Consider the following 12,240-nt stretch of genomic DNA (forward strand, 5'->3'; position numbering starts at 1 on the left):
TTGTCTGCTTCACCTAAATATTTATACATTTACATAAATAAATAAACTACAATGCAAATTGCATTTTTGAGATTATAGAGCCACAGTTGAAAGGATGGAAGTGGTGGGAAGAAGTAACCTACTCTGATTTTACTCTGAAGTAGCAGTAGCAATACAACAATGTAGAAATACGGTATACTATACTCTGTTGTCCTGCATTCAAATGTAGTTGAGGTATAAAATACAAAGGTATTCACAAAATATAGCCTACTGATCTACATGTTCACATTGTGTCATAGAAATTGCAGCGTGTTGTGAGTTAGAAAAGCTATTATTGTTTTTGACATTTGCTTTTTACTTTTCACCTACAATGCCATGCCCCATTAGGGATCGATTATGAATCTATTTATTAAATGACCAATGATCGACGATTCATTTATTTAATACACTTTTTTATTGATTAGTTTGAATAACTGTTGCAACCCTATAGTAACATTGTTATAGTTATGAGTGAAGGCAAAAAACTATGAGCTGCACTGCCATAAGATTCACCCATCTCTTTTAGCAATATTAAATAGGATGCTAATGCTATATGCTGTCACATATGAAGTGAATTGTGTGAAGTTATTGTTTATTGTTGTTCATTGTTTTTGTTGTTATTTTGTTTGCTTGGCCTGTTTTATGATTGTATTACATGTTCTGCTATTTGCACTGTGGATGGACTACGGTCTACCTGTTTTCTGGAAAGCACTTTGGGTCAACTGCTGTTGTTTTTAAATGTGCTATATAAATAAAATTGACTTGACTTGACTTGACATATGTCACGACTAAAATAACCGGATTGAGGGATGGGATGGCTGCTAATTGTAGCTAACCAGCCACTGCAAAGCAAACTCTGCCTATATTTCCAAAATGAAAATAAGTGTGTGTTGATTTGATTTGAACATTTAGAAGCAACCAATACCACATAAGGAAAGGGTGAGTGTGATTTTATAATAATATTATTATTATTATTAATAATAATAATAATAAGGATTATAACTGCTTATAATAAAATGTATATACCGGTAGGCCTACTATATCCTATGATGCACTGCTCAGTGGTGGAAAGTACAATTTTGAGGTATTTCCAGTTTTCTGTACTTTTACTTCTACTCCACTACATCTCAGAGGAAATTATTATACTTACTTCTACTCCACTACAATTAGTTAAAACTGTATACAGTTTTAATAGTTACTAGTTACTTTGAAGATTTTGATTATTATTACAAAACATACATTAACCAATAGCCGATCTAGAAGTATATTGTAGATTTGCTATTTTCAAAAGACTTTTATACATTTTATACATTTGAAAACTTGTGTAACGGGACATTGTACATAATGAGTGCTTTGTACTTTTGGTACTTTAAGGACATTTTGATACCAAATACCAATACATTTGTACTTTTACTTTAATTCCAGACTTTTACTTGTAACAGAGTATTTGTACATAATGAATGATACTTTTACCAATTTACAAAATGTGTACAGTTGGTGTGACAAAAAAGCCACCACAGGCCGATATACATTCATATACATATTTTATTGACATTGTTTGTGTCACTCAAACTCACCCAGTATTAAACAGAAACATTAAATAAATAAATACAAGGTTCTTCTTGAGACATCATTTTCAAGTTTGTAGGAGATGATTGTTGAAGTACACATATTAATCAATTCATATCTATTGATTTATATTGCTCATGTATGGTTATTAGTATTTGATGTGGTTATATGTACACACAGCTTTAGATCCATATTTCTTGGCTTTAGGCATCACATAGTCCAAAGAACACATCATAGAAAAGGGTAACTTGGTTTGTATTTTCAAAACCATTAAGCTTAGAATAATAACATCCATATAATCTGCCAAAAAACAGCACATATAATAAAATAGAAGCAGCGAGGGGGGAAAACGACAACAACAACAACCAAAGAATCACTGTCTTCAGTCTCCGTGAAAAACCCCAACAACATTACAGGCTAACATTAGACAAGCCTATAATATACTGTGTATTTAAAACCCAACAGGCTCCAGGACGGCGGCCTCTAACCTCTATTTCAGGACCTCTTCCCCCCTGCGTTGGGCTGGCCAGGGGGGTGTTTGTGGTAGCAGTCTGTGGGGTTGGGGCTTGCATTCATCCCTGTGGGCACATAGTACATGCTCTCAAGGTAGCTCTGGTCCAGCGGCGGATGGCCCTGGGGCTCTGGCTTGGACCCCTGACCAGACGGATTCCCATAGCCGTTTCCAGGCCCGCTCTGGTGCAGTGCCGCTGGGGCAGAGGCCTCGGGGTGGCGGGGCGGCTGGGGTTGAGCCTGGGGGTGAGCCTGGGGCTGCGGAGCTCCGTAGGGCAGGTACTGCGGGGAAGTGGCATACATGTTGGGGTTATGGAGGGATGGATAGGGGGCTGCAGAGGGAGGATAGAGACCTGAGTGGGACATAGCCTGCTGGGGGATAAGCACCTCCACGTACTGGCCCGTCTCCGGGTCGAACAGCATCTTCCTCAGCGGCTGCACAGGCATCTCGATGTAGAAGTACTTCCCTGTCTCGGGATCCATGAGCACCCTGCGGGGCGTCTGCCCGTAGCTGCTCTCTGAGTACAGACTGGAGTTATCACCCCCGTAGTCAGAGCCATAGGATGGACCCAGGCTCTGAGGGCCACACAGGTACTGGGCATCCATTGGGGGAAGGTTAGGGGAGTGGCTGTGACTATGACTATGGTCGCTGTAAGGGCCCCCGGCCACACCAGGTGGCTGCTGATGTGGAGACCGGTGAACGGGAGGGCGCCGGGGGTCCATCTGCTGGGACGGGGGCTGCATGAGGGAGGGGTGTGGAGGGCAGACAGGGGGCTGATGAAGCGGCTGGTACATGGCTGGTGGCGGCTGGCTAGGGCCCATGGGGCTCGATTTGGGAGAACTGCGGTGGTAGTTCATGGGCAGCGGATCAGATCTGCAGTGGTGGGCACGAGGGTGGGGCTGGGCCATAGGGTAAGGCAACGCCTGGCCTGGGGAGTGTGAGGGCGCGGGAGGAGTGAGGTTGCGGGGGCTGTGGTGGTGGTGGTGGGGAGGGGTGAGACCGGGGTGAGAGGGGCAGCCTGAGGCGCAGGAGCACGGCGGAGGGCGGGAGGAGGGGTGGTAGCGATGTGGCGATCTGACTTGACCGCCAGGAAGCACTAAGGGGCTGAAACTCTCCCTTTCGTCATAGCTGGGGGGGTCGTCGGAGGCATAGAAACGCATGTCATCCATCCTCTGGGAGCGCTCGCTGGACAGGGATCTGTGGTACTGCTGGCGTGGTGCATGTGTGTATCCCGGCACTTGTGTTGTGGACACAGCAGCGGATTGTTTTGTACTGTTGGAAGTAACTGTCATAGCTTGCTCTTGTGTATATGTCGTCCTGCGATGCTGTGGTTGACTGTTTAGATCCACAACAGCTGGCTGGTTTGACTGGCTGGGTACAGCTGAGGCAGGGCCATGGAAAGTGGAAGGTCCAGGGACTTGGTTCGTGGCCAGGGCAGGAATTGGGTCTGCGGCTGAAATTTGAGCTGTAGCTAAGGTTGTTGGTCTTTGTGTATGTCTGGAACTCTGAGGTGCAGTCCCTGGCTGCTGCTGAACTCTGTCATCTGTTGCCTCTGTCTGGGAGAGTGCTGTAGATCGGCTCGGCGTGCCAGAAATGGCGGCTGACGTTTTGCCTGGGGGAGGTTTGTAGCTGGAGACCGCAGACACTGCTAGTTTTCGTGTATAGTTGGAAGCTGATGCAGTCTCATTTGAGAGCTTTCTGTAGATCGTCGGTGAGGACACTACTATTGTTTGAGCCCTCTCCTCGGCCAGTGGTTTTACACCTGATGTCGCCTCTGTTGATTTCTGCGTTTCGTTTGGCTGCGGCCCAAAATCGGCTGGTTTAAATTTGTAGTTTGGTTTAGGGGGCACCACTGGCTTTTGAGAATTATTATTAGCAATAGACTTGACCTCTATTGTTTGAGGCCTGCTGCTTGGCAGGTTACTTCCAGGCACCTCTGGTTGCTGTGGTTCTTTAGACGTTGACTTCACTTCGATAGGCTGAGGTCTGAACCTCCTCGGAGCAGGTGATTTTGGCGGGAACGTTGGATCCTGTCGCTTCACTGCTTCAAAATCTAAAGGCTCCTTCTGCTTGGTCTGATATGGTGTCTGATGTTGCTGCATATGTCTGACAGTAGACACACTGTTTTGCTTCGGTGCATCTTTTGATATGGATTTATCACTGTTCCCATCCTCTTCATTGACCTTTGAAGGGGGACCAGATTTGGTGGACGAGGAGGAGAAGGTTCTTTCCCTCCGTGGCTCAGCCTGACACCCATCTGAGGTCGTGTTGGTCTGCAGTGGGATCTCCAGGCGGTTCACGTGCTTATGGGGGACTCCTTTGGCTTCAGATGTAGCCTGAGCCTCGCCCACTACTGACCCGATGTCTGCCTGATAGCCCTTCTCTTTCAATATCATGGAAACTGAGTGTCCGCCACTGCCTGGGCTGATACTGGAAGTAGGGCGTGAAGGCGACACAGACTGTGTGCGGAACGGGCTCTGAATGTCATCCTGGGCTGGTGATGGAGATCTCTTGGTCTTGCTGGACCCATCCCTTATCAGCACGACAGCGGTGGACACCTCTCTGTCCTTGCTGGGAACTTTGGGGAGGCTCCCCAACATGGGAGGCTTCTTGTCTCGTCTGACCACCTCGCTTTTCACCTCGTCGTCTGTTGTTTTGTGACTTTTCACCTCCACGCTTTGTGTTTCCGTCTCTGCGTCGGGGCCGGGTCGAGTTGGTCCTGGTTGGACAGGTCTCGCGTCCTCAGGTGTTGTGTGACTCTCCTGTGGCACGTCAGAGGGGGGCAGAGGCGACGCATGCCGTTCTTCTCGTGTTTTCTCAGATTCCGCCTTGCTGGGATTCATTTTGTTTTTGTCCTCTTTCCAGCAAACAGCTTTACATTCGATCTGCATTGGCTGCTGCGGGCGGGACAGAGGTGTTGCCTGTCGCTGCAGAGATGGAGAGACTGGTGGTAGCTTCACCTCCGCCTTCCTTCCCTCCCTCCTCTCCCCCCTGAGCTCTTCCCCCCGTTCCTCCATACTTTGCTCTGCCATCTCCTCCCTCTTCTCCTGGGTCCTCACTTCGTTCCTCGCCTCCCTCCTTTCCTCGATCTTTTCCTCCTTCCTCTCCTGTTTTGTTTCTTCCATCTTCTCCTCCCTTGCCTCCCGCTTTTCATTATCATTCACAAATGATGGCAGAGCGGCACTGGCCGCTTTAAATGACAGATTGTATGTATTTTTCACGAGCTTCCTAACATCCCGCACTTTGTGCATGGGGGCCTTCACTCTGTTGTTTCCGTTCTCCTCCACCTCCTCTGATTTCTCTACTCTGCCCTCTGACCTTTCTGTACAAGGCACATCTGGTGATGGAGCCTCGCGGTGTAGCTCGGGTCTATTTTCCAGGTCAGGTGAGAGAGAGACATTGAGTGAGGTTTTCTTCTTATTCTCCCGGGCAGGACTGACTTTGAATTGGGTAATCTCTGGCGTGTTTGACATGTACGTGCTGTTGTCACATTGCTGCAGTTGTCTGTGGTCTTCTGTGCCAGGGCCCTCACATTCCTGCTCACTGTCTGTTGTCCTGGCCTCAGCACTGCAGGCTCTGGTGGCCAAACGGGAGCCTGTGATTCCGGTTGTGGCATTTGCTGAGTCACCAGCCTCATGCCTTTCCTCCCATCCTTTACTGTCATCTCCTCCTCGCTCCCCTCCAATTCCAGGGATTATGTTTTCGGGGGTGGATGTTTTACCGTCAAATGGCACTGTGAATTCGGATCTCATTTCAAATGTGCCCGAAGAGGTTGTTTGTCTGCGTTGAGAATCAGACCATTCTCTGTCACTCTCTGACAAGGTGAAATTGGCTGTGTTATTATTTGGACTCGGCCTGTTGCTGAATTTCCCAGCCTTCTGTTGTCTGCCTTCATCCTGTGGGCTTGAGTCTCTTCCCAGAGGAAATTCTTCAGGTGAGAGGCTTTGGTCTGAGCGAAGACTTGAACTCAGACGGCGCTCATCAGTTTTTGGTGACTCTCTGAGCGGTGCCACTGCACACTGAGGAGGCAGGGTTTTCTCTTCAGAGGTGGGGCTGACTCCTGGCATCTCCCGCTCTTCAGTTTGTTTATCAACGCTTCGCATCTTCTTGGACAAAACACTTTTAATGAGGCATGTAGCCATCGTGGTCTTTTTGGAGCATGTTTCATCCAGAGACGCGGATTTCTGGAGTTTAGATTTTCTCTCGTTGTTCTTAATAGGCTCGGGGCTGGTCTCGGGGTGGTAAGACTCTTCCATGGCTGCTGGAGTACTGTGTTGTCTCAGAAAGTCTTTTGAGCACCGCTGTTGCAAGGGACTATCTGTGATGAGAGGGCTGCTGTTCTCACTGCTCTCGTCCTGCATCATTTCAGCCGCTGTCTTTCTCTTCAGCTGGATCTGCCTCTTTGGCACGCATCTCTTCCCCTTCCGAGGCTCCTCTCTCTCCACAGCCACATCCACACACTCAAAGCTGCCCATCTCGTAGCGCCTTGACGGGTCCAGACCGTCTGAGTAGTATCCACAGGGCTGCTGGAACAGGAAATCCTCGTTATCCAGCCGCGGGGCGGAGCCCTTGAATTCTGCGTAGGCCAGCCAGGCAGCGTTCGCACCTGCTGGGCTGTCCTGGGTGGAGGGCTGGGAGGCATTGGTGGACGAGCGGTGGCTGCTGTTGTACATGTCCAGGTAATCCACCTCGGGGCTCGATAGGCTGCTGAAGGCCAGGTCACTGAACCACTGCACCTCATTGTCCGCCTCGTCCAGCTCACTCCCCATGCTGGAGCTGGAGCTCTGGCTGGGCCTGTTTGCGGCTGCGCGTCTGGGAGCAGCTATCTTACTCTGGGGCGGAGCGGGGTACTGCCTCCTGATGGGACCGCCACCCCGGCTGTCTTGCTGGGAAGTTTGTGCGTGGAGGAGGCTCTGTTGTTGTTGTATGTGTCTAGCGGCAAACAGGTTCTCTGAATAGGAGCGTGCTGTTGGCACTCTCTGCCGAGTCTCTGTGCTTGTGGGAGCTCCAGCGGGGCCTTTTCTATTCTTGGCACTGAATGACAGCTCAACCTGTTCCCCTCTGTAACTGGTGTCCCCCCACCTCCCTTCCCCCTGCTCAGACAACAGCTCCTCCCTCTTCCTCTCTCTCTCCATCTCCCTCCTCCTACGCTTTTGCCTTTCTCTCTCTCTCTCCCTTTCTCTCTCCCTTTCTCTTTCTCTCTCCTCCTCCTCCTCCCGCTCCATCTCCATTTCCCTTTCCCGTCTGACCCAGTGGGCTTGGCTATTACTGTCACTGGGGGCAACTTTGGAGTTTCCCCTGGTTGTCACCTGTTTCTTTACATTACCAGCTGGTTGGGATGCTAAAACCTGAGGAGGACTATAGTTTCTGTTCTGCCAGTGTCTGTATGGCTTCTCGGGAGCTATTATGTGGACAGGGGTGAACCTGGTTAGTGGAGGAGAAGGCGTTCTCCTCCTGTTTACACGGTGGGCCATGTCTTCAGTGAGCCTCTCTCTATTTCCACCGCAGACTTTAGATTGTGACTGCTCTCTCCCTGTGTGTTCAGGTGGATGAATGTTGTTTTCTCTATTTGCAGGAGTTAGAGAGTGAGTCTGGTATGTGGGCTGCAGCACCTCTGCTCTCTGTATGGGTGACTTCGATGTGGCCGTGTGTGCAGGTGAGTTATTTGGACTCCTGCTTCCAAGGGAGACTGAGTGATTAGGGGAGGGAGCCTTTAGTTTCGTTGGAGAGTTGTCGTTCCTGACTTCAGGTGATAAAGGAAATGAGTCTTCCTTATGGACAACAGTAGGGCCGATCTCAGAATTTGGATTATGCCGCTGGTATATTTCATTCAGTGTTATTTCCCCGTCAACGCTTTGTTCTAACCCTCTCGCTTTATCTGAAAAAGGCAAGTCACAAACCTCAATTAACTGGATAGGACTTTTCACAGCAGATGGCCCGTTTTCAATATCAGCCACAGCAGATAACTCGGGAGAGGCTGAGTCGGTACTATGTTTGTCAAATGGAGAGACACTCTCCTCAACCTCAGGTATATCTTTCAGGGGAACAGACAGATGAGTATACTGGTGGTCAGCTTTACTTAAAGGACAGACTGGTGGGATAATATTACAACTAGGTTCAGGTGATAGACCAACTGGTGATTGCTGACTAAACCTACGTTCGGGCGAGGGGGCAACAGGTGACCGTTGACCAGACCTAGGTTCAGGTGATAGAGCAGCAGGTGACTGCTGACTAAATCTATGTTCAGTTAACAGTTGACTAGACCTAGGTTCAGGTGATAGAGCAGCAGGTGACTGCTGACTAAATCTATGTTCAGTTAACAGTTGACTAGACCTAGGTTCAGGTGATAGAGCCGCAGGTGACTGCTGACTAAATCTATGTTCAGTTAACAGTTGGCCAGACCTAGGTTCAGGTGATAGAGCAGCAGATGACTGCTGACTAAATCTATGCTCAGTTAAAGAGGCAACAGGTGACTGTTGACCAGACCTAGGTTCAGGTGATAGAGCAATAGGAGACTGCTGACTAATTCTACGTTCGGGTGACGGGGCAACAGGTGACAGCCGAATAAACCTTGATTCAGGTGAGCAGGGAAGAGGTGAATACTCTTGTTTTCCGCGTTGAGGTGAAGAAGATTTACACCTGTCAGATGAAGGGGTTGGATACCTTGGCTCAGGTGAAGGACTATTCGGCTTTGTATCTGGTGATGGAGTTTGATGGTTTGGCTCAGGTGAAGGTGTTTTGTACCTTGGCTGAGATGAGAGCGCTGTTTCCGGGTTCTCACACTGAAGGACAGTACACGTGACGCCTGCTATCTGAGGTGAACTCCCTGGTGTACCAGAGGACTCTGTTGTACTGCTCTGTATGCTGTCTCTGCTCCTCGGGGCAGGTGGCCAATTTATTTGACTGCACTCAGGAGTGGAGCGATGGGACAGTTCAGGAAATGGGGCTGAGTCTCTGTCCTCGGGCTGAACGATAGAATAACAAATTCCTGTTATATGAGGAGGAGTTGAATTCAGGCTTCTGGCACCAGGAGAGATGGAGTCACGGTGATGATCCAAGGAGTTTGATGTCTCCTTCACTTCAGAAGACGACTCTCTCCTTCTGACCTCGGGTGAGGATGCGGTGATCCTGATCTCAGGTGAAGCAGCAGTATGCCGGCGTTCTACTGGAGAGTAGTTTGACCCGGCTTCAGATGACGGGGCTGATTTGTAACCAACTAAAGGTGAGGAGCCTTGTAACCTGGATTCAGGAGGAGTCAATTTTATCTCAGGTGAGAGAGCGGGGGACAGTCTTCTGGTTTGATTCTCTAATGGAGGGGTGGCACTGAGTAAATCAGGTGACGGAGTGGTGGGCTTAGATTCAGGTGTAACCCTGTGCTGCCTAAGTTCAGGTGTGGAGGTTTGAGATATGAGAGGTGGAGGAGGTGTGTAGTGAGGAGCAGGTGTAGATGTAGGTGTAGCAGGGGAGTGGTAATGAATCGGCTCAGGCGTACAGGGAGAGTGCTCTATGTCCGGTGTGGAGCCTCTGCTAAAGAGATCTGGTAGGGAAATCCTCCCTCTTAGTTCCGGATAAGGAGATGAGGCCTGCGTATCCGGGGAGCAGGACCTATTCTTTAAGTCGGGGGAGACTGATGTTTCTCTCGACTGGGGTGATATTCCTGTGCTGCTAAGTGAGGGAGAATGGGAGGAAATAAGGACCCTGGGTGCAAAGGTCGATGATACTAAATGTGGTGAATAATCCCTTGATATCCGTTCCAGCGAGGGGCTCCTCTCTCGATTACCAGAGATGCTCCTTGGCTCTGGTGAGATCGCTGCTCCTCTAGATTCAGACGAAGATGGGGGCAGTTCAGAGGATGATGAGGAATTGTCTCTGTTTCTGAGTTCAGGGGAGGGGCTAAGAGTCGAAGATTGATAGGAGAAGCTGCTATGTCTGTCTTGGGATCTAGGCGTGATGCTCCGTGATTCAGCTTCCAAGTAATCTTGTTTTGGTTGAGATGATGAGAAGGAACTTTTCGTATCAACGGAAGATGTGGATAAGGATGACACTCTTCTTTCTGGGCTGAGTGTATGTGAGCTGTCCGTGTTGTGTTCAGGAGATGGGGTTCTATCACCACAAGTAGGGCTGTGGGCCTCGGCCGACGGATCAACAGTATTTTGATTCACACAGCTCACTCCCTGGCCCTCCGAATAATTTCTATGCGGTGTCGGGCTATGGAACTTTTCTGTAGAATCCTCAAACAACTCCTCTCCTTCACTGGAACCGGGAGCTGTGTGGTAGGAGCCTGAGGAGTCGTTCCGGTCATCCGGTGACGCGGCAGCTCTCCCATCCGCCTCCTTCTGCACAGGGACGAGAGACCGCGAAGCGGGGCTGCTGGAGAGGGACGGTGTCTCGCAGTCGTCGCCGAATATGTCACACAGGCAGGTGGTCTCAGAGATGGCACTGCGATGGCTGGTGATGTTGGTGATGTCAAAGATCTCCACGTGGTTAGGGGTGCCGTCGCGGTGGCGCAGGGTGAAGGTGCGGGGCGCACTGCGCAGGAAAGAGTAACTGTCCCCCTGGAGAGTCCAGCTGTCCATCGCTAGACCAAGAGCTCCAGAGTCTCACAGTGGCCAGTCCAGTCTTCTCCTGCCGTCTGCTCTGGACTCTACCTGGACTGGGACAGAGAAATGGTCAGATTGATGTGTGTGTTCATATGTAGTTCATTCATTATCCTTCCCATATATTTAGACAGTATATGTTTGCCAGGATAGCAGAAAGAATGCAGGGTAATAAATGTAACACAGCCAGGTCTCCAGCTCAAAACAAAACCGGGGTTATAGTTGCCATTGGTCAACACACTCTACCGACATACACATTGAAGTTCATTCATTTCCATCATGGGTGAATATCCTAGGTAGGACATAAGCTTATTTAGTGCAACTTTGGTAAGTAAAGTACACATTATTCTTGTGCTGTTTGCCTGTCTGCAGCAAAGTCTGTCCCCTTCAGAATTATTGACCTTTTTAACCTCTCTAAAGCTGTGGGAATTCGCTACTTGGTTTTAAAAGGGGTTACAACATAAAAATAGATAGGTTAATTTGGGCCTGTTGCCACATGCACCATGCAAATTGTAATGAACATAGCGGCATAAATAAGTGGGCTAATATGCTTAAAGAATGCTTACAGAAGCTTTCATGCAGTAATTACAGATTATACATTTTAAAAAGACGCTTGCACACTGATGGGCTCCATTGCAGACAGGTTTTCAAGAATTTTAGATTATCCATAATGCTCCATTTGCAAACCTTTATTTTACTTTACAAAGCTTTAAACTGAGCTCAGTTCAGATATACATTACATTTGACAGTAGATTTATTTATTTGGCTCTGACGTTACATACCATTCATCTGTCCTTAACACACTGCTTTGCTTCGGAACTGCAGAGAGCATGAAACCATGGCCACCCGCAGTGTGAGCGGGTGCAATGGGAAAGACGGCAGCGCTTCTACTGTACCTTTTGGCTGAACGATAGGGTTCTCCTGAAGGGCATCGGGTTCCTCGTGCGTTGCAATAGGTCCTCTTCATCCAATCCACTGTCCCTCTGAATCCACAGAGCCGTCCAAAGACTGCAGAAATACTATACATGTGCCCTGACCCCGGGGGCCAGCATTGACCAGCGTTCAGCAAAGCTCAGCCAGGGCTGAGCCGCCGTCTAGACAACTACAGAAACACATTGGTGGTGCCTGCCATATAATAAGACACTGCTGAAGGAAAGGAGCACATCTCACATGTAGGACTTACACTTTGGTTCCCTCTAAACTAATCTATTCTACCCTCTCTCTCTCTCTCTCTCTCTCTCTGTGTATCCCCTCCCCTAGAGCTGGCTCCAGGAAAAAGGGCTTGCTGTGTCTAACCTGGGTCTTATTTTTTCTTCTCCAGGCTGATGTTTGGTTTGTCAGTGTGAGTTCCCTGTCTGAGTTGGGCTGGTTTTTCGGGGTGGGTGGGGCGTAGTGGGTGGTGGTGGGTTTATAGTTAGCAGCAGGTGCTGATCCGTCCAGGATGGATGTATGCCCCGGGAATCTGACACTCGGAGCCAGCTCAGTCACAGGGACCCACTATATATAGACCCATGCTATCAAGGCCAGATAGCCATAGCTTTAGCA

General features: G+C 49.1%; 1 protein-coding gene across 4 annotated transcripts; it reads right to left on the reverse strand.

The window, feature by feature from the left end:
* Nucleotides 1-1,545: 1,545 nt before the first annotated feature.
* On the reverse strand, nt 1,546-11,977 carry LOC308323154 (uncharacterized protein). 4 transcript variants are annotated; one of them, XM_080774811.1, is made up of 2 exons: nt 11,592-11,977; nt 1,546-10,746 (listed from the first exon to the last, which is right to left on the reverse strand). In XM_080774811.1, exon 2 carries the CDS (start codon nt 10,672-10,674, stop codon nt 2,083-2,085), a length of 8,592 nt encoding a protein of 2,863 aa, XP_080630937.1. In that variant the 5' UTR covers nt 10,675-10,746; nt 11,592-11,977; the 3' UTR covers nt 1,546-2,082. The 4 variants fall into 4 exon arrangements, with proteins under 4 accessions (XP_080630937.1, XP_080630936.1, XP_080630935.1 ...); XM_080774810.1 differs by having other exon boundaries at nt 1,546-10,751; XM_080774809.1 differs by lacking the exon at nt 11,592-11,977 and adding an exon at nt 11,478-11,575 and having other exon boundaries at nt 1,546-10,751.
* Nucleotides 11,978-12,240: the final 263 nt, after the last annotated feature.

The sequence above is a fragment of the Protomyctophum bolini genome, assembly GCF_963924005.1.
Source record: "Protomyctophum bolini genome assembly, chromosome: 10".
NCBI lineage: Eukaryota > Metazoa > Chordata > Actinopteri > Myctophiformes > Myctophidae > Protomyctophum > Protomyctophum bolini.